The sequence below is a fragment of the Lepus europaeus genome, chromosome 11, assembly GCF_033115175.1.
Source record: "Lepus europaeus isolate LE1 chromosome 11, mLepTim1.pri, whole genome shotgun sequence".
In the NCBI taxonomy this organism is placed as follows: domain Eukaryota; kingdom Metazoa; phylum Chordata; class Mammalia; order Lagomorpha; family Leporidae; genus Lepus; species Lepus europaeus.
Window position 1 is genome coordinate 113,429,720 of NC_084837.1, and position 21,506 is coordinate 113,451,225.

The 21,506-nt window shown below is 52.8% G+C and overlaps 1 protein-coding gene across 3 annotated transcripts in view; it reads left to right on the plus strand.

The window, feature by feature from the left end:
* The window catches only part of EDC3 (enhancer of mRNA decapping 3), a 48,721-nt gene that overhangs the window by 10,451 nt on the left and 16,764 nt on the right, over positions 1-21,506 (plus strand). For 2 of the 3 annotated variants that reach the window (XM_062206465.1, XM_062206464.1), the window contains exons 2-3: positions 2,662-2,843; positions 8,032-8,348. In XM_062206465.1, the coding sequence (XP_062062449.1) occupies positions 2,680-2,843; positions 8,032-8,348 (481 nt within the window). In that variant the 5' untranslated portion in view covers positions 2,662-2,679. Of the gene's footprint in view, positions 1-2,661; positions 2,844-8,031; positions 8,349-8,589; positions 8,889-21,506 lie in introns of those variants that run through there. The other variant, XM_062206466.1, reaches the window with a different exon arrangement.

Genomic DNA, 21,506 nt, shown 5'->3' on the forward strand with positions numbered 1-21,506 from the left:
GTTGGGACATGAACTGGCACCCATATGGGATGCTGACACTGCAGGCAGAGACTTAACCCATTACGCCACAGCGCCAGCCCCGATTCTTTTAAATTAAGCTTTATTTTGAGATACTGGTAGGACCATATGCAGTTATAAGAAGTAATACACAGGGGCCAGTGCCGTGGCTCACTTGGTTAATCCTCCGCCTGTAGCACCGGCATCCCATATGGGCGCTGGGTTCTAGTCCCAGCTGCCCTTCTTCAAGTCCAGCTCTCTGCTGTGGCCCGGGAGTGCAGTGGAGGATGGCCCAAGTGCTTGGGCCCTGCACCCCATGGGAGACCAGGAGAAGCACCTGGCTCCTGGCTTCGGATCGGTGCAGCGTTGGCCGTAGCGGCCATTTGGGGAGTGAACCAACAGAAGGAAGACCTTTCTCTCTGTCTCTCTCTCTCTCACTGTCTATACCTCTGTCTAATAAATAAATAAAAAGAAGTGGCCGGCGCCGTGGCTTAACAGGCTAATCCTCCGCCTTGCGGTGCCGGCACACCGGGTACTAGTCCCGGTCGGGGTGCCGGATTCTATCCCGGTTGCCCCTCTTCCAGGCCAGCTCTCTGCTATGGCCCGGGAGTGCAGCGGAGGATGGCCCAAGTCCTTGGGCCCTGCACCTGCATGGGAGACCGGGAGAAGCACCTGGCTCCTGGCTTCGGATCAGCGAGATGCGCCGGCCGCAGTGGCCATTGGAGGGTGAACCAGCGGCAAAAAGGAAGACCTTTCTCTCTCTCTCTCTCTCTCTCTCACTGTCCACTCTGCCTGTCAAAAAAAAAAAAGTAATACACAAAGATCCCATATATTATTATTATTATTATTATTTTTGACAGAGTGGATAGTGAGAGAGTGAGACAGAGAAAGAGCTCTTCCATCCCCTGGTTCACTCCTCATGGCCGTCACCACTGGGCCAGGCTGAAGTCAGATTATAGCTCCATCTAGGTCTCTGACGTGGGCAGCAGGGGCCTGAATACGTGGGCCGTCGCCCTGCTATCTTCCCAGGCACGTTAGCAGGAAGCTGGATTGGAAGCAGAGCAGTGGGGACTCAGAGCTGGCACTGTGATACAGGATGTCGATGTCTAACCTGCACGCCACAAGACCGGCCCCCCTGCGCTCCATCTTACAGCTTCGTCATTTCTGAAGTGTTGCATGAATGGAGTCTTGCAGCATGTAACTTCTGGAGGGGTCGGCGCTTTCCACCTGCCCCCACATGACATGCATATACAGCAGATTATTGATTGACCAGTCGAAGATTGTCTGGTGGTTTGCAGTTTGCTGCTGGTGCAAGTAAACCTGATACTAGCACTTGTGTATGTACCGGTTTTTGTGTGAGTGTGCGTCTTCCTTTCCCATGAGTGTAGTTGCTGGGTCACACAGAGCTGTGGGTTTGGATTTTTTGTGACTCACCAAATTGTTTTCCAGAATGGCTGCACCATTTACCATTCCCACTAGGAACATAGGCCTGACAGTTTTTCTGTGTCCTTGGCTAGCACTTGGCGTTATCACTGTTATTTATTGATTTATTTTGAAGGGCTGGGAGGGAGACAGAGACAGCTTCCATCTGCTGGTTCACTTTCCAAGTGCAGTCAACATCCTGGCGGGGCCAGGCTGAAGCCAGGCGCTGGAAACTCAATCAACCTTCACCATGAGCAGTAGGGACCAGTGTACCTAGGGCACCACCAGGGTTTGCATCAGCAGGAAGCTGGAATCAGACGCAGAGTCAGAACGTGAACCCAGGCGCTCTAATATGGGATGTGGGTAGACTATTTTTTTTTTTTTAAAGATTTTATTTATTTGAGAGGTAGAGTTACAGTGAGAGCGAGAGACAGAGAGAAAGGTCTTCCATCCATTGGTTTATTCTCCAAATGGCTGCAATGGCCAGAGCTGTGCTGATCCAAAGCCTGGAGCAAGGTGCTTCTTGCCGGTCTCCCATGAGGGTGCAGGGGCCCAAGTACTTGGGCCAACTTCCGTTGCCTTCTCAGGCCACAGCAGAGAGCTGGACTGGAAGAGGAGCAGCTGGGACTAGAACTGGTGCCCATATGGGATGCCGGCGCCGCAGGCGGAGAATTAACCTAGTGTGCCACAGTGCTGGTCCCATAACCTTGCTTATTGATATGCATGCTTTTTGGGGCTTATGCTGTGGTGTAATGGGCTAAGTATCTGCCTGCAATGCCAGCGTCCCATACAGGCACCGGTTCGAGTCCCGGATCCTCCACTTCCGATCCAGCTCTCTGCTGTGGCCTGAGAAGGCAATAGAAGATGGACCAAGTCCTTGGGCCCCTGCACCCATATGGGAGACCCAGAAGAAGCTCTTGGCTCCTGGCTTCGGATCTGTTGCGGCCATTTGGGGAGTGAACCAGCAGATGGAAGATCTCTCTCTGCCTTTGGCTCTCTGTAACTCTGCCTTTCAAATAAATAAATAAATAAATAAAGTCTTTAAAAAAAAGACGAAAACCTGCATGCTCCTGCTGAAAACAGTTGTATCGGTTGTTTTTATGCTTTATCACCTCAGTTAAGAATGTGACAGTGTGTGTATAAGTAAGCAATGTTTGACACAGAGCCTGCCGTCATATCTACTGTCTGAATTTAATGGAGAATCCGTTCCTCGGTGCACTGAATTGTTGCCTCTCTTCACAGTGCCCTGGCATCGGCAACATGGCTACAGACTGGCTGGGCAGCATCGTGTCCATCAGCTGTGGTGAGAGCCTGGGTGTCTACCAGGGTAGAGTGTCCGCCGTGGATCAGGTCAGCCAGACGATTTCTCTCACGCGCCCTTTCCACAACGGGGTGAAGTGTCTTGTGCCCGAAGTCACCTTCAGGTGAGTGTCCCGACAGATTATCCCCCGCTCAGCCTGGTGCTCTGTTGAGCTGGAGGGGGTCTGGCTGCCAGAACCCCCTTCCCAGGGCCTTGTGAGGCGGGAGCGCCTGTGGTCTCAGGTCTTGACCTCAGCTGCAACTCTGGCTTTCAGCTAATGATTAGGGGTTTGTGGAACTTCACTTAACTCTGTCAGTGTGCAGCAGTAGTTAAGTGGGTCAAATTCAGAGCAACTTTTTTTTTTTTCATTTATGGTTTCTCAGTTTTGTATTTGGGATCTTTGTTAGCTTTCTCCCCGTGTACATGTGCCTCTGTGTGTAGACTTGTGTCATAGTGCATCCCCAGTGCGTATTGTAACCTTGGCTGAAGCCCCCAGGTACGAGCAGGGCCTTTTCTCAGTATTTGCTGGTGGATCTCGACTGGACTTGTGTCTTCACTAGCCTGTGTTCACCGGTTTGGTGCAGACAGGTCCTGTTCTTTTTTCTTTTTTTTAAGATTTTATTTATTTATTTGAGAGTTAGAGTTACTGACAGAGGGAGAAACAGAGAGGTCTTCTTCCGTCAGTTCACTCCCCAAATGGCCGCAACAGCTGGAGCTTCGCTGATCCAAAGCCAGGAGCCAGGTGCTCCTTCCTGGTCTCCCATGCGGGTGCAGGGCCCAAGGACTTGGGCCATCCTCCACTGCCTTCCCGGGCCACAGCAGAGAGCTGGACAGGAAGAGGAGCAACCGGGACTAGAACTGGCTCCCATATAGGATGCCGGTGCCGCAGGCGGAGGATTAACCTACTGCGCCATGGCGTCTGCCCCAGATCCCGTTCTTACATACCTGAAAGGGAGAGGGAGGCTGTGGGTTAGGAGCTCCCCTTCCCCACTCCTGCCACACATAACCTCTCCCGTGGGTACACCCACGCCCATTGTGTACAGGGCTGACCTTACCGTGTCTCCGCATCTTCAGCTCTCGCCTTTCTCCTGGCTCCTTTCTCCTGCATTTCATTCCCGGGCTGCTCCCATGTTAGACACTCTCTTTGCTCTGACCTGGCTTTGGCTGCCAGGTTTTGCCAGTCTTTCCCCTTCCCTTTTTACCCACAGTCCTTTGCAGAGCAGAGCAGTCTGCCTTTGCTCTCCAGTGCCTCCTGCCCTTAGCAGCTGCTGGTTGACTTTGTCATCTTAGGGAAATAGCTGTTGTCAGGGTTGCAGCGCCCCAACCGCCAGCGTTAGTCTCGGTTCTAATCCTGTCTGAATGCTCTTTTCCTTTTTAAAAAGGAGAGGTAGTTTCTCTTATTTCACTTACGAAAGCAGAGAGTTAGATGGCTCTCCCACCTGCTGGCTCATTATCCTCAATGCTCTCAATAGCGGGGGCTGTGTCAGGTGGAAGCAAGACCAGGAGCTCAGTCTGGGTCTCCCACGTGAGCGGCAAGGACCTGCGTGCGTGAGCCATCACCTGCTGTCCCCGAAGGTGCGCGTCAGCAGGAAGCTGGAATGGAGAATGGAGACGGCACTCCAGCATGGCATAGCTGCATCGCAAGCAGTGTCTTTTTTTTTTTTTTGACAGGCAGAGTGGACAGTGAGAGAGAGAGAGAGAGAGAGAGAGAGAAAGGTCTCCCTTTGCCGCTGGTTCACCCTCCAATGGCCGCCACGGCTGGCATGCTGCGGCCGGCGCACCGGGCCGATCCGATGGCAGGAGCCAGGTGCTTCTTCTGGTCTCCCATGGGGTGCAGGGCCCAAGCACTTGGGCCATCCTCCACTGCACTCCCTGGCCACAGCAGAGAGCTGGCCTGGAAGAGGGGCAACCGGGACAGAATCCGGCGCCCCAACCAGGACTAGAACCTGGTGTGCTGGCGCCGCTAGGTGGAGGATTAGCCTATTGAGCTACGGCGCTGGCCAGCAGTGTCTTTTTTTAAAAAAGGATTTATTTGTTTTATTTGAAAGTCAGAGTTACATGGAGAGAGGAGAGGCAGAGAAAGAGAGGTCTTCCATCCATTGGTTCACTCCCCAATTGGCCACAATGGCCGGAGCTGCGCCAATCCGAAGCCAGGAGCCAGGCGCTTCTTCAGGGTCTCCCATGTGGGTGCAGGGCCCAAGCACTTGGGCCATCCTCCACTGCACTCCCTGGCCACAGCAGAGAGCTGGCCTGGAAGAGGGGCAACCGGGACAGAATCCGGCGCCCCAACCAGGACTAGAACCTGGTGTGCTGGCGCCGCTAGGTGGAGGATTAGCCTATTGAGCTACGGCGCTGGCCAGCAGTGTCTTTTTTTAAAAAAGGATTTATTTGTTTTATTTGAAAGTCAGAGTTACATGGAGAGAGGAGAGGCAGAGAAAGAGAGGTCTTCCATCCATTGGTTCACTCCCCAATTGGCCACAATGGCCGGAGCTGCGCCAATCCGAAGCCAGGAGCCAGGCGCTTCTTCAGGGTCTCCCATGTGGGTGCAGGGCCCAAGCACTTGGGCCATCCTCCACTGCACTCCCTGGCCACAGCAGAGAGCTGGCCTGGAAGAGGGGCAACCGGGACAGAATCCGGCGCCCCAACCAGGACTAGAACCTGGTGTGCTGGCGCCGCTAGGTGGAGGATTAGCCTATTGAGCTACGGCGCTGGCCAGCAGTGTCTTTTTTTAAAAAAGGATTTATTTGTTTTATTTGAAAGTCAGAGTTACATGGAGAGAGGAGAGGCAGAGAAAGAGAGGTCTTCCATCCATTGGTTCACTCCCCAATTGGCCACAATGGCCGGAGCTGCGCCAATCCGAAGCCAGGAGCCAGGCGCTTCTTCAGGGTCTCCCATGTGGGTGCAGGGGCCCAAAGACTTGGGCCAAGTTCCATTACTTTCCCAGGCCATAGGAGAGAGCTGGATTGGAAGTGGAGCAGCCGGGTCTCAAACTGGCGTCCATATGGGATGCTGGTTCTTCAGGCCAAGGCGTTAACCTGCTGTGCCACAGCCTCGGCCCCAGCAGGCAGTGTCTTTTTTTTTTTTTAATTTATTTTTTTATTTTTATTTTTTGACAGGCAGAGTGGACAGTGAGAGAGAGAGACAGACAGAAAGGTCTTCCTTTGCCGCTGGTTCACCCTCCAATGGCCGCCGCAGCTGGTGCGCTGTGGCCGGCGCACCACGCTGATCCGATGGCAGGAGCCAGGTGCTTCTTCTGGTCTCCCATGGGGTGCAGGGCCCAAGCACTTGGGCCATCCTCCACTGCACTCCCTGGCCACAGCAGAGAGCTGGCCTGAAAGAGGGGCAACCGGGACAGGATCCTGTGCCCCAACCGGGACTAGAACCCGGTGTGCCGGCGCCGCAAGGCGGAGGATTAGCCTAGTGAGCCGCGGCGCCGGCCCAGGCAGTGTCTTACGCACTGTGCCAAACGCCTGCCTCGCTAACGCTGAAGTACCCTCTCTGCACAGTCTGTGTCATCACGTTGGGTTTTCTTTCCCTGTGTTCTTTGTGTTCCTCTGTTCCTTTACATAGAGGCTTTTTATTTTAAGGCTCTTTTTCTTCTATCTTTTTTTTTTTCCCAAAGATTTATTTATTCATTTGAAACTCAGAGAGAGCACTCATCTGTTGGTCACTTCCCAGATAGCCACAATGATCAGTGCTGGGCCAGGCTGGAGCCAGGAGCTCCATACAAGTCTCCATGTGGGTAGCAGGGGCTCAGGCACTTGGGCCATCCTCTGCTGCTTTTCCCAGGTGCACTAGCAGAGAGCTGGATCGGAATGGAGCAGCTGGGATGTGAACGGCACCCACATGGGAGGCCAGCGTTGTAGGCGGTGGCTTTACCCACTATGCCATAACACCAGCCCCAGACCACCTGTTAAGATGTTAAGATACTTCCTGTTCCATCTTTGGCTCCTTTCTCAGTCTGTGTTCCTGGACAGTCTTGTAGGTGCCCTCTTCTGCATCAGCGAGGGCTCAGCTTTTACCTGCGGCACAGGCCCACTGTCTGCGCTTGAGATGCTCTGTCTGTTGGTCATTTCCACTTGGAGATCACACAGGGTAGCTGGAATTCCGTTTTCTGAGCTGAACTCATTATGCTTAACTGTAGATTTCTCCTTCCAAAGGTCTGCCTTTCACCCAAGTTAGAATTTCGGAGTCATAGTGGACTCCTCCTCTTTAATCCTCACATTTAGTTGCTGAATCCTGTGAAAATGCCGCGTCACCCATTCTCCCGTCTCCTTGTCCCTCACCTGGTTCATCTCCTCTTTCTTGCTTGGTCTCCTTAGTGCCTCTGCCTCTAGTTTCTCTGTCTCACTATAGCCAGTGGGAGGAGAAACCCGGTGAGATCCTGTCTGGTCCCTGGTTGTCCCTGCAGCCTCATTCCTGAGAGCCGTGCATCCTCCCTTTGGGTGACACGTCACGGTTCCTCCCGTGGCCGTGTTTGCAGTCTCTGCCTGAGAAACCTTCTCGCCGTTGTCTGCTTGGCCAGCTCCATCCCCTCGCCCCGCCCAGACTGAGCCCACGTGTTGCCTCCACCTTCCCAGCTGACTTCGGTGTTCTGCTTCTGGTTCTGTAGTCCTGACACACTCTGCCATAGTCCGCTCTGCTTGTGATTGACGTGCTGAGTCTTCTCCCCTGACCGGCTGTGAGCGCCTGGTGGGTGCACAGTGGTTTTCATCTCTGTAGCCTGTTCCTAGCCCAGGGCTCACCATGGAGCCGTGAGTGCTCTCTGTATGCCTGTTAGTGAGCAAGGGAATGAATGTTACTGGGACAAGCCAGTCTCTCTCTCTCTCTCTCTCTCTCTCTCTCTTTTTTAAGATTTATTTATTTAAAGGCAGATTGACAGAGAGGCCAAGGCAGAGACAGAACCACTGGTTCACTCCCCAAATGGCTGCAACAAATGGCTGGAGCTGGGCTGATCCGAAGCCAGCAGCTTCTTCAGGTCTCCCATGCAGGAGTAGGGGCCCAAGCACTTGGGCCATCTTCTACTGCTTTCCCAGGCCACAGCAGAGAGCTGGATCAGAAGAGGAGCAGCCAGGACTTGAAACGGTGCCTTTTTGGGATGTTGGCGCTGCAGGTGGCAGCTTTACCCGCTGTGCCACAGCGCCGGCTCCGCCAGTGTCTTGAGAGACCAGTGCCGTGCCGGCTGGCTGAGCCCTGTCTCCTCTCCTAGTGTGTCAGAACTCGCTGCACAGCAGTCCTGACCAGTGGGGCCTTTTCTTTTGTTTCTTACTACGATTAGAATTCTGAGACTTGGGTCCTCTTGTTTATTTCAGGGCAGGTGACATTACAGAATTAAAAATTCTGGAGATACCAGGTCTTGGAGACAGCCAGAGTTCTGGAGACCTTCATCAGCCAGAATTAGGTCCCTCTGTTGTGGGGTACCAAGTGGGCATCAATCAGAACGGCACAGGCAAGCTGGTCAAGAAGCCGACCTCTTCCAGCAGTGCCCCCCAGACCATCCCCAGAAGGACAGACGTGAGGAGCCAGGATGCCGCCGTCTCGCCCCAGCAGCACTGCTCCAGGAGCTACGTGGACAGGCATGTGGAGTCCCTGAGCCAGTCCAAGAGTTTCCGGCGCCGGCACAACTCCTGTAAGTAGGGTCAAGTTGCTCTTTCTCCTTAATCAGATGCTCTAGGGCTCTGCTCTCCGCTGCTGCTCTCTGAACAAGGCCTTTATTGTTCTGATGGAAAGGAAGCTGGCAGAGCTTCACAGAACACAGCGTGGTTCTCTCACTGCAGATGTTACGGGGAAGGAAATAAGCTGTTCAAGACAAGCGCAAGCTTCCCGCCCCTGCCCCCGCGTCACCTCCCTCCTCGGGAGCCGTCAGAGGTGCCCAGAGTCCACCGAGACTTGGCCGCGGTGGGCGAGGTCTGAGCTGACGTGCACGCGGGCTGTTGAGGAGATTCTGGCGTGGATTGGCTCGGTCCTCAGGAGAGGCGGCACCTGGCCCCACATCTCTGTGATCCCTTGTCTGACACACTGACAGTTTAAAATGTCCTGGGCCAGGCATTTGGCCCAGCACTGAAGACGCCGTTGGGACATCTGCTTCCCATGTTCCAGTGCTTGGGTGTGACTTCCAGCTCTGTTCCTGATTCCAGCTTCCCGCTGATTGCACCTTGGGAGGCAGCAGGTGATGTCTCAACTGCTTGTGTCTTTACATTTATGTGGGAGACTTGGATTAAAAAAAATTGTTTGAAAGGCAGAGGGGGCCGGCATTGTGCCATGACGGGTTAAACTGCTACTTGAAACTCCAACATCCCATAAAGGGTGGAATTGGAATCCTGGCTGCTCCACTTCTGATCCAGCTCCCTGCTAATGTGTCTGGGAAAGCAGTGGAGGATGACCCAAGTGCTTTGGCCCCTCCCCCCATGTGAAGACCCAGATGAAGCTCCTGGTTACTTGTTTCAGCCTGGTTCAGCCCCAGCTGTTGTGGCCATTCAGGGAGTGAACCAGTGGATGGAAGATCTTTCTATTTTTCCTTCTTCTCTTCTGTAACTATGCCTTTCAAATAAATAAAATAAATCCTTTTTTTTTTTTTTTTTTTTGACAGGTAGAGTTACAGACAGTGAGAGAGAAAGACAGAGAGAAAGGTCTTCCTTCCGTTGGTTCATCCGCCAAATGGCTGCTACGATCAGAACTGTGCTGATCTGAAGCCAGGAGCCAGGTGCTTCCTCCTGGTCTCCCACGTGGGTGCAGGGCCCAAGGACCTGGGCCATCCTCCACTGCCCTCCTGGGCCACAGCACAGAGCTGGACTGGAAGAGGAGCAGCTGGGACTAGAACCGATGCCCATATTGGATGTTGGCACCACAGGCAGAGGATTAACCAAGTGAGCCACGGCGCCGGCCAATAAAATAAATCTTAAAAAAAATGAAAGCCAGAGAGAGAGGGAGAGACCAGTCTTTTCTTTGCTGGTTCACTCCCCAAATGGCCACAGCAGCCAGGTCTGGGCCAGAATTCCATCCAGGTCTTAACACATACCTGGAAGGGGCCCAAGCATGTGAGCCATCTGCTTCTGCCTTCCCAAGCACATTAGCAGGGAGCTGGATTGGAAGCAGAACAACTGGTATTTGTACCAGCTCTCTGATAGGGGATGGTGGCATCACAAGCAGGAACATAGCAACACTGCCACAGTGCCACCCCCAGAGACCTGAGTTGAGTTCCTGTCTCTCACCTTTAGCCTGGCCCAGCCCAGGTTATTGTGAACATTTGGGGAATGAACCAGTAAATGGGTGATCTGTTTGTCTTTCTCTCTCTGCCTTTTTTTTTTAAATTTTTTTGACAGGCAGAGTGGACAGTGAGAGAGAGACAGAGAGAAAGGTCTTCCTTTGCCATTGGTTCACCCTCCAATGGCCGCCGTGGTAGGCCTGTTGCGGTCGGCGCACCGCGCTGATCCGATGGCAGGAGCCAGGTGCTTCTCCTGGTCTCCCATGGGGTGCAGGGCCCAAGCACTTGGGCCATCCTCCACTGCACTCCCTGGCCACAGCAGAGAGCTGGCCTGGAAGAGGGGCAACCGGGACAGAATCCGGCGCCCCGACCGGGACTAGAACCCGGTGTGCCGGCGCCGCAAGGCGGAGGATTAGCCCAGTGAGCCGCGGCGCCGGCTTCTCTCTCTGCCTTTTAAATAAATAAATATTATTATTATTTTTTTAAAGAGACAAGTGGGGCTGGCGCTGTGGCATAGCGGGTAAAGCCACCGTCTGCAGGGCCAGCATCCCATATGGGCGCCTGTTCATGTCCCAGCTGCTCCACTTCTCATCCAGCTCTCTGCTATGGCCTGGGAAAGTAGTAAAAGATGGCCCAAGTCCTTGGGCCCCTGCATCTGTGTGGGAGACCAGGAAGAAGCTCCTGGCTCCTGGCTTCGGATTGACGTAGCTCTGGCTGTTGCGACCAATTGGGGAATGACCCAGCAGATGGAAGACCTCTCTCTCACTCTCTCTGCCTCTCCTTCTGTCTTCATGTAACTCTGCCTTTCAAGTAAATAAATAAATAAATATTAAAAAGGGGGGAGGGGTGACCAGCGTTGTGGCATAGCAGTTAAGCCTCCACCTGCAGATCTGGCATCCTGTATGGGCACCAGTTCGAGATCTGGCTGTTCCACTTCCCATCCAGCTCCCTGCTAATTTGCTTGGGAAAGCAGCGAAAGATCACCTAAGTGCTTGGGCCCCCGCACCTATGTGGGACACCCAGAAGAAGCTCTGGACTCCTGGCTTCAGCCTGGCCCAGCCCCAGGTGTTGCGGCTATCTGGGGAGTGAACCAGCAGATGAAAGATTGTTCTCTCCCTCTCTCTCCCTCCCTCTTCTTCCCTCCTCCCCCCTCTTCTTCTCCCCCCTCTTCTCCCCTCTCCCCTCTCTACCCTCTAATGTTGCCTTTCAAATAAAATTAAAAAAAAAAAAAAAAAAAGTTAGTATTTCCTAACTGATGCTGAGTTTTAACAGATCATTGAATGCCATTGGCTGATTATAGAATTTTTTTTTAAAGATCTATTTATTTATTTGAAAGGCAGAGTTAGAGGCAGAAGCAGAGAGAGAGAGCAGTCCTCCATCTGATGGTTCACTCCCCAAATGGCCACAACGGCTGGAGCTGAACCGATCTGAAGTCAGGAGCCTCCTCCGGGTCCCCCACGTGGGTGCAGGGGCCCAAGCACCTGGGTCATCTTCCACCGCCTTCCCAGGCCACAGCAGAGAGCCGGATCAGAAGAGGAGCAGCCGGGACTCAAACAGGCACTCATATGGAACGCTGGCACTGCAGGCGGCAGCTCTACCCGCTGCGCCACAGCACAGGCCCCTGAGTATAGAATGTTAAATCACTAGAGCTTGCTGCATTCTTTAACAGAATCATTAGAGTAATCATATAGTGCATCAAACAGGTTGATCTGTTACGCTCCTTAATGTGAATTAATGAATGTTTTTGTTAAAAATTACTTCTAAATAACATACTGTTCCAGTTTTTGGAATCTCTGGGTTTATGGTCAGAGATGGTGACAGAATACATTAAGAATTCTGGGGCCGGCGCTGTGGCTCACTTGGTTAATCTTCCGCCTGTGGCGCTGGCATCCCATATGGGTGCCGGGTTCTAGTCCCGGTTGCTCCTCTTCCAGTCCAGCTCTCTGCTGTGGCCCAGGAGGGAAGTGGAGGATGGCCCAAATCCTTGGGCCCCTACACCTGCATGGAAGACCAGGAAGGAGCACCTGGCTCCTGGCTTTGGATCGACACAGGGCCGACCACGGTGGCTATTTTGGGAGTGAACCAACAGAAGGAAGACCTTTCTCTCTGTCTTTCTCTCTCACTGTCTGTAACTCTGTCTGTCAAATAAACAATTCTAAGTGAATGTTCTTTTTTTTTTTTTTTTTTAAATTTTACTTATTTGAGAGGTAGAGTTACAGATAATGAGAGGGAGAGACAGAGAGAAAGGTCTTCCATCCATTGGTTCACTCCCTAAATGGCCGCAGTGGCCGGAGCTGCGCCAATCTGAAGCCAGGAGCCAGGAGCTTCCTCCGGGTCTCCCACGCGGGTGCAGGGGCCCAAGCACTTGGGCCATCTTCTGCTGCTTTCCCAGGCCACAGCAGAGAGCTGGATGGGAAGTGGGGCAGCTGGGACTGACTTTTGATGTTGTCCTTTGTCACCTGGCAGGTGTGTGTCAGGTCTGTCCTCTGTGTAGTTGCTATTCCCCCACTTTTTGTGCTGTACTCTTTGGAAGGAGGAGCCCTGCAGACCACACCCAGGGAGCAGGAGGCTACGCTGTCTGTCCTGAGGGCACAGGAGCCAGCTGAGGTCCATGGAGTCCTGCACCAGAGGTGTTTGTCTTCCCGTTTATGACAGTAATGGGTTCAGGGGCTCTTTATGCCTTCCTTTGATTGAGTACTGCTTTACTTTGGTCCTCAGATTGTTTCAGCTTTGGCCACGAGAAGTTCTCCATCATTGTGGGATTTTTCCCTACTTCCTTCCCTTCTCTTCTTGCACTACCAAGATACTTGAGGCTTGTCCTACTTCCTGCCCTAGCTTTTGAGTTAGCCGTCTCTCCACCAAGCCCTGTTCTCTTTTATTGAAGGGGTTGGTCTGGTACAGCAGTTAAGACACAGCTTGGGGATGCCTGCATGGGACGGATGCGTGCTTAGGACTGAGTCCCTGCTCCTCTGTTTTCCTCTCCAGCTTCCTGTACGTGTGCACCCTGGGAGGTGGCAGGTGAGGATTCTCGTGCTCCGGTTCCTCCAGCAATGGGGAAGGCCTGTGTGGAATTCTGGGTTCATAGCTTTGGCCTGTCCCAGCCCAGCTGTTGCAGGCATTTAGGGACTGAACCATTGGATGGAAGATCTGTCTGTCTTCCTGCCTGTTTCTGCCTTTCAAATAGATAAAAATTAAAACAAAAATGGTAATATTAGAAACCAGGATGTGGCACTAGGTACGCTTGTTCCCGGAGTCACCTGTGCAGGTGACAGCAGAGGAATGTAAGTCCGTGTACTTAACCAGTGTGTAGACACATGTCCACTAGTACTTACGTCACCGTCTGTCTCAGCCCACTTTGTTGCTGTAACAGAATACTGAGGCTGAGTCCATTATACAAGAGGCTCACTTAGCTCACAGTTCTGAAGGCCCGAGTCAAGATCAGGTGGCCCCATCTCCTCAGCCTCTGCTGCAGTCTCCCAGCTGTGTCACAGCACGGCAGAGAGGCGGGAAGGGAGACGCGGTATGCGGAGGAGAGTCCAAGCACATCGGGTGGCCTTGCGTTCCAGCAAGCTGTGCTCCCCTGAGAACTAACTCACGCAGCAGGACCAGCATTAACTCCCTCGAGGACTAAAGCCTCATGACTTAATTATCTTAAGGCCACCGCCTTTTTTTTTTGGACAGGCAGAGTGGACAGTGAGAGAGACAGAGAGAAAGGTCTTCCTTTACTGTTGGTTCACCCTCCAATGGCCGCTGTGGCTGGCACACCATGCTAATCCAAAGCCAGGAGCCAGGTGCTTCTCCTGGTCTCCCATGCGGGTGCAGGGCCCAAGCACTTGGGCCATCCTCCACTGCCTTCCCGGGCCATAGCAGAGAGCTGGACTGGAAGAGGAGCAACTGGGACAGAATCTGGCGCCCTGACAGGGACTAGAACCCGGGGTGCCAGCGCCACAGGCGGAGGATTAGCCTAGTGAGCCATGGCACTGGCAAGGCCACCTCTTAAAGGCCTGAACACCACCTTCCTGGGGATTAAGCTGCCGGCCCATAACCCTCTGGGGACACACTCAGCCCAGGTCTGCACCATAGGGTTGCGTGTCCCATGCTAAGCCAGATATGAGTTGGTGCTGATGTCTCCAACTGATCCAGTGCCGCACGCTCTGGCTGCTGCCTCTTGCTTGACTGTGATCTCCCACTGTCCCCAGCCATCTGTCACCTGTGTCAGTAATTGTTCAGTTCCTGGATACGTGTGCGTTGGCACCAGAATTGTAAATATAGAGCAGTGCCTATATGCTGCTGCTTTCACCTTTTTTTTTTTTTTTTAAAGATTTATTTGAGAGAGTTAACACAGAGAGAGAGAAAGGGAGGGAGGGAGGGAGTCTTCCATCCACTGGTTCACTCCCCAGATGGCTGCAATGGCTGGAGCTCAGCTGATCTGAAGCCAGGAGCTTTTTTTGAGTCTCCCAAGGACTTGGACCATCTTCTGCTTTGCTAGGCCATAACAGAGAGCTGGATCAGAAGTGGAAAAGCCAGGACTCGAACCAGTGCCTGAATGGGATGCCAGCACCGCAGGCAGTGGCTTTACCCACTATGCCATAGCACCGGCCCTTCTCCTGTCTTCTTAAATGGTCCATTTCTGAGGCTTGGGTCTCTGGCCCCTTTACTGACTTGCCTCATAGATTCATGATACAGGTAGACTGTTTCTCCACATTCAGCATTCCATCGTGTGATCCCCTAACCTCTTTAATGAGTTTTGAAAATGCATATACTTCAGGGCTCACTCTTTGGTGTGAAGTTCTGTGAGTTTTGACAAATGGGTAGTATTTTATATCTGTCGATACATCAGCATAGTTTCAGTGTCCTGACCGTCTCCTGTGCTTCACCTGTTCCACTCTCCCTGTCTTTCCTCCTCACTTTCCTTCCTACTGATCTTCTTACCATCACGTAGTTCTGCCTCTTCCAGAATGTCCCATAATTAAAAGCATATAGGCCGGCGCCACACCGGGTTCTAGTCCCGGTTGGGGCGCCGGTTCTGTCCCGGTTGCCCCTCTTCCAGGCCAGCTCTCTGCTGTGGCCCTGGAAGGCAGTGGAGGATGGCCCAAGTGCTTGGGCCCTGCACCCGCATGGAGACCAGGAGAAGCACCTGGCTCCTGGCTTTGGATCAGCGCAGTGCGTTGGCTGCAGCGCACTGGCCGCGGCGGCCATTGGAGGGTGAACCAATGGCAAAGGAAGACCTTTCTCTCTGTCTCTCACTGTCCACTCTGCCTGTCAAAAAAAAAAAAGCATATAAGGAGGCCGGCGCTGTGGTGTAGTGGGTAAAGCCTGCCACCTGCAGTACCGGTATCCCATTATGATCACTGGTTCGAGTCCTGGCTGTTCCACTTCTGATCCAGCTCTCTTGTGGCCTGGGAAAGCAGTAGAAGATGGCTCAAGTCCTTGGGCCCCTGCACCCGTATGGGAGACCCGGAAGAAGCTCCTGGCTCCGGATTGGCGCAGCTCCGGCCATTACGGCCAATTGGGGAGTGAACCAGTGGATGGAAGACCTCTCTCTCTCTCTCTCTCTCTCTCTCTGCCTCTCCTTCTCTCTCTGTGTAACCCTGTCTTTCAAATAAATAATAAAATAAATAAATCTTAAAAAGGAAAAAAAAAAAAGCGTACAGGGTGGTATAGCTTTTTCAGACTAGGGTCTGTCTCTTAGCATATGTGTGTGTTTATCCATTTGCCTATTGAAGGACATCTCGGTTGCTTAGCCTTTGGTGATTGTAAAGTTGCTGTAAACATTTATGTCAGGTTTTGGGGTAGATACACTTTTCAGATCAGTTATACTGCCTTGGAGAGCAGTTGTTGAATGTTATGGTAGGGTGGTTGGGTGGTTGGTTCACTGGTTTCTCCCTTCCTCCTCCTCCTCACTAACGAAGAGCTGCAGCACCTCTCTTGAAGGAATACAGTACCTTCAAAGCAAGTGGTTTATCTGACCTTTCACAAGTCACTGGATACATTAACAGGTGTGGTCACTTTGAAAAGTCTACTGTAGCTGTTGCTTATTCTGCTTCTGCTATTAGATCAATCCCCTTTTCTTTTTTTAAATTTTTATTTATTTATTTATTTATTTTGACAGGCAGAGTTAGAGAGAGAGAAAGAGTTATAGACAGTGAGAGAGAGAGAGAAAGGTCTTCCTTCCTTGGTCCACTCCCAAATGGCCGCTATGGGCGGCGCTGTGCCGATCCGAAGCCAGGAGCCAGGTGCTTCTTCCTGGTCTCCATGCGGGTGCAGGGACCCAAGCACTTGGGCCATCCTCCACTGCCTTCCCGGGCCACAGCAGAGAGCTGGACTGGAAGAGGAGCAACTGGGACTAATACCCGGTGCCCCAGCCGGGACTAGAACCCGGGGTGCTGTCGCCGCAGGCAGAGGATTAGCCAAGTGAGCTATGGCGCCGGCCAATTCCCTTTTCATAAGATTAACTGCACATGAATAAGGCAGAGATTGTGGGGCTATAAAATGTGTTATTCTCTTTAGGGAACTTTTTTAAAAGAGATTTATTTTATTTATTTGAAAGAGTTAGAGAGGCCTTCCATTCTGGTTCATTCCCCAAATGGCCACAACAGCTGGAGCTGAGCTGATCTGAAGCCAGGAGCCAGGAGCTTCCTCCACGTCTCCCACATGGGTGCAGGGGCCCAAAGGCTTGGGCCATCCTCCGCTGCTTTCCCAGGCCATTAGCAGGGAGCTGAGTAGGAAGTGGAGCAGCCGGGACTCGAAGTGGTGCCCATATGGGATGCCTATGCTGCAGGCCGATGCTTTAACCTGCTGTGCCGCAGCGCCAGCCCTATAGGGAACTTCTTTGAATCCAGATCAGAGTAGGCGATGTCTGTGATCTAGAATCTGATGGTGAGGGACTGGAACTGGTGTCCTGTAGGAGGTGGAGTCAGGGTTATTTTCTGTTTATTGAGCTTTGTAAGAGGGGTCAAAAGATCTGCCTTAGAACTTCCTCTTCTGATGGTGAGGCTAGTAGATAGTTGAAGATATAAGAATAGACTCCCTAATTCTGTCTCTGAAGTGTTCCTTCAGGGTTAATGAGAGTTGAGAACTCCAACAGTGAGGGGAGAGATTTAGCACAACCCCTTCTTGGGGTTGGAGGTGGGGTAGATCTAAAGAAGTTCCCGAGGCGGGGAGTGTTGTGGCATGGTGGGTTCAGCTGTGCTTGGGACACCCACATCCCCTTTCACAGTACCTGGTTCAAGTCCCAACTCCTCTGCTTCTGGTCCAGTTTCCTACTACTAGGCCTAGCAAGGCAGCAAAAGATAGACCAAGTACTTGGGCCCCTGCCACCCATAAGGGAGACCTGGATGGAGTTCCCAGTTCCTGAATTTGGCCTGATCAGCCCCAGTTACTACAGGCATTTGGATAGTGAACCAGCAGATGGAAGGGGCGTGTGTGTCTGTGTGTCTGTCTGTCTCATTCTGCTCAGAATGCTTGACAGGTGGCTGAGTGGAACATTAGTTTCAGGTAGCAGAGGGAAGCCACTTAAAGCTCGTCAGGGTCAGTTCTGATACAAGTCGAGTCTGTTGAGTCCCACACCAGAGCTAAAAATGATGATTCTTAGGAGCAGTTAAAGGGCACTCCTTAATGAGGTCTCCACCCGTGATCTTGAGCGGTCAAGCCGTTGAGTGACGGCTCTTCCCCTGTTGAACATGGAAGTAGACAGCTGACTTTATTGAGAGCCTTTGTACATCGGCAGATGTGCCACAGGTGCAGCTTTGCCTCTGCTTGGCCTCGTGTTCTGTTTTTCTTTTGGAGGTGGAGAGAGTAAGGAAGTGGAGTAGAACCTTTTAAGTTCAAAGATGTTGGATGTTATCTTGTTGTGGTATGGTTGGGCATTAGTGGTCAATGCAGTGTAACAGTTGCGCCATCATCTAAGTCAGAAGTTATTTTTTTTATAGGTTTTCATCTTCTGATGTTCTCCTGGTTTTTTTGTTTGTTTTAAGAATATTTATTTATTTGAAAGGCAGAGTTACAGAAAGAGAGATCTTCTATCTGCTGGTTCGCTCCTCAAATAGACACAATGACCAGCATTGGACCTGGATAAAGCCAGAAGCCTGGAACTCCATCTAGGTCTCCCATGTGGGTAGCAGGATCCCAGCCATCTTCCACTGCTGTCCCATGTACTTCAGCAGGGAGCCGGATCGGAAGTGGAGCAGCTAAAGCTTGAACTGCTGCTCCTGTGGGAGGTAGCCACAACGCCTGGCCTGCTCTGGACTCGGTATACCTCACAGACTTGAAAGCTCAGGGCCAGGGATTTGGGAGTTGAAGAGGGCCCTTGGTATTCTCAGGCACTTTCCCACGGACTCTGTTGTGTCTGGCATGGAAAATGTTTGCGGTTTGACCTTCAGGTACCCTTTCACATGCCAAGTGCAGGACAAAGTTCCCCTTTACAATATGTGTGTGACAAAACCCAATAAATAAGTGGCACTGAAGGTTACATAACAATGGGTTTGTTACAGGTTGTCCTGGCCAAAGGGCCTCCGTGCCAAAGGCTGGCAGAGAAGTGGCACGGGAGGGTGGCCAGCCGCCAGTCCTAATGGGCGCTTGGCCCCTGCCATTGAAAGGGGCGGACATCTGGGCCTCACTGTTTATCTTCTTCACGGGAAGTGCCTTGCTCTCCCTGTGGCCAAAGGCCAGTCTGCAGAGCCAGACCTTTTGGGCTGAGTGAGCCAAGTGCCGAGACACTCATGCACCCAGATTTCCCCGTGTCTGTGTGCCAGTGTGCGGAAGGGAAGAAGGAGACAGCCGAGCAGGGAGGCCGCCTGTCATTCACTGTGTATTCTCCTACTTCGTCTGGCCCGCGACGCCAGTGCTTCCTCTTGGAAACGGTAATGGCGTCTCCTCTCTGCTTCCTGATGGGTGTTTGGAACACACAGCCAGTGCTTAGTGTGTCTGTCAGTGGATGAATGAAGACCCTGCAGCTAGAGGAGCCAGACCGACCTACAGACCCGGAGCCCTCCTGTGGGCATGTGCAGAGCCGCTCTTGGTGCCCAGTGCCCAGCGTCGCCAGGGCAGGTTGAGGGCCTCCCCCACTGCGGGTGGTTGGCCGGCACTGCTGACGGACAGGAGGTTTACTCTAGCCCAGGCTATGTGCTCTTCTCCGTGCGTTTCAGCAGCTCTTCCTCATGTGGCATGATACGATAAGCAGGCGGTCTTTATTAGCCAACCGTTTTTAAAAAAGATTTTTTTTTTTTTAATTCATTTGAAAGAGTTACACAGTGGAAGAAGGAGAGGCAGACAGAGAGAGAGAGGTCTCCCATCCATTGGTTCACTCCCCAATTGGCCGCAGCGACTGGAGCTGTGCTTCCTCTGGGTCTCCCACGTGGGTGCAGGGGCCCAAGGACTTGGGCCATCTTCTGCTGTTTTCCCAGGCCACAGCAGAGAGCTGGATCAGCAGTGGAGCAGCCGGGACTCAAACTGGCGCCCATATGGGATGCCGGCACTGCAGGCAGCGGCCTTATCCGTTATGCCACAGCGCCGGCTCTGCCATTTGTTTTTAACTGAGCGGAGTGTTTTGTTTCCACACTGCAGCCTCCCTCCACCCCCAGATACTTGTGAACACGGCTGCTGGTGTCAGCCTGTGTCAGCCCTGAACACAGACGGGGCAAGATGGCAGCGACGGTTTTCCAGAGAGCAGACTCTGGCCCTGGCTGACTGGTCCTCCCAGGGCCCCCTGCACAGCTGGGGTCTGAGGTGTCTTGGTTCGTCTGCTTTCTCCTCCAGCTGCTCTTGTACCTCTGGGCTGTCTGTGTCCTTTCTCCTCTGAGCTTTCTCCTGGCCCAGGAGCCGCTTCCTCCTCGTTCATCACGTGCTGATCCTCACCCATTGTGCTTGGTCGAGGAGTTCCTTGCGGCCCGCCTTGGGCCTGACTACGCTGCTGTCCTGGAGCCCTTGCCTCGTGCTCCCTCTCGCAGTATTGTGGACAGATTCACCTTCCTGTCTTACAGTCACAACAGACTTGGGGTGATTATTTATGACTTGCTTTCCTTGTCTTAGTTCACCTCAAGTTGCCCTTTCTCATATAACCTCTTTTTAGACTCTGAGTTTTGTATGTTTGTTTGGTATTTGTTTTTTGAACATGGCTGTTTTTAATTTTTTAAGTTTTATTTTTAAGATATTTATTTATTTGAGAGGCAGAGTTAGAGATAGAGAGGGAAAGACAGAGAGAAAGGTCCTCCAGTCCACCTGTTCACTCCCCAAATGGCTGCAACAGCTGGAGCTGGGTTGATCTGAAGCCAGGAGCTTCCTCTGGGACTTCCACGTGGGTGCAGGGACCCAGTACTTGGGCCATCTTCTGCTTTTCCAGGCCATATAGAGAGCTGGGTCAGAAGAGGAGCAGCCGGGAATAGAACTGGCACCCATGTGGGATGCTGGTGCAGGAGGAGGCTTAGCCCGCTACGCCACAGCGCTGGCCCCTGTTTTATTTCTTAATTCAGTAGAGTTTTGTGTACTTGGTGGGGACAGGCACAGGATGGGGTGATGGGTGTGAGTGACTTGGTTCCTGCTCTCTGCTGGCTTGTAGAACTCCGGGGGCCTTAGAACACGGAATACCATGGAGCCCAGTGGGCGGTGCCAGGTTGGTGTGAAGTTACTGTCTGCGTGGTAGGCAGTGCAGTGAGTGGTAGCTTAGGAGCCATGGCAGTGGGGATCTGTGTGCCGCAGTCCCTGTGGTGTGGTCTGTAAATTTCAGTGGCCAAAATGGTAAGGACATTCCAGTACGTCCAGAGTTGTCCACTGCAGGCATGGGGCGGTCAGGCGTCAGCTCAGTTCTCCAGGCTCTCCTGTGTGTGTTGCTCGTGTTCGATGATAGGAACACAGAAAGCAGCACTGGGGAAGAGTTTGAGGTGGTCAGAAGGTAAGACTCAAAGAAGAGGCTTCCCAGGACCCGTGCCTGAGCGGGTGCAGTGAGCTGCTTCTGGCCGTGCGTGCCCGAGAAAGGCCGGAGACAGCAGCCAGCGCCAGGCAGCTCTGGGAGGGGCAGCAAGCACACGAGAGCGGCTCTTCCTCCGCTTTCCTTCCGTCCCCTCTTGTGCTGCCGGAGCGGGGCCAGCTCCTAAGGGAAAGAGTTGTGTGTAGAGCCCAGCCTCAGCGTGGCAGAGAAAGTGTGGAGCTGAGAGGCAGGGGCGGGAGCGGCGCGCTGGGACTTCCGTTTGTTTGTCTGTCACATAGGTGACAGGACCCAAGTACTCGGGCCATTGTCCAGTGCCTCCCAGGAGGGTGCATTAGCAGGAAGCAAGATGGAGAGAGAAGGCAGGACTGGATCCCAAGGCCCTAACGGGTCATGCCAGCGTCCCACCACAGTGCCTGCCCGGAGACGCGTAATGCTGAGTGAAACACTTGAAGCCCTGGTCTCTGCTCCTGTGGACTGTGCCGGCTGGTTGTTACCGTGGCTGACAGGAAGGAGTGCGCTGAGAGGCGTGGGTGCAGCCCAGCCGACTCTGAAAGGGCTTTGCAGGCCCGAGGTCTCAGTGTCAAATGCTTGACGTGGCCTTTTTAGCACGAAGACATGCTCAAGTGGTACGGAAGCAGATCAGCGTGTCTGTGTCTCAG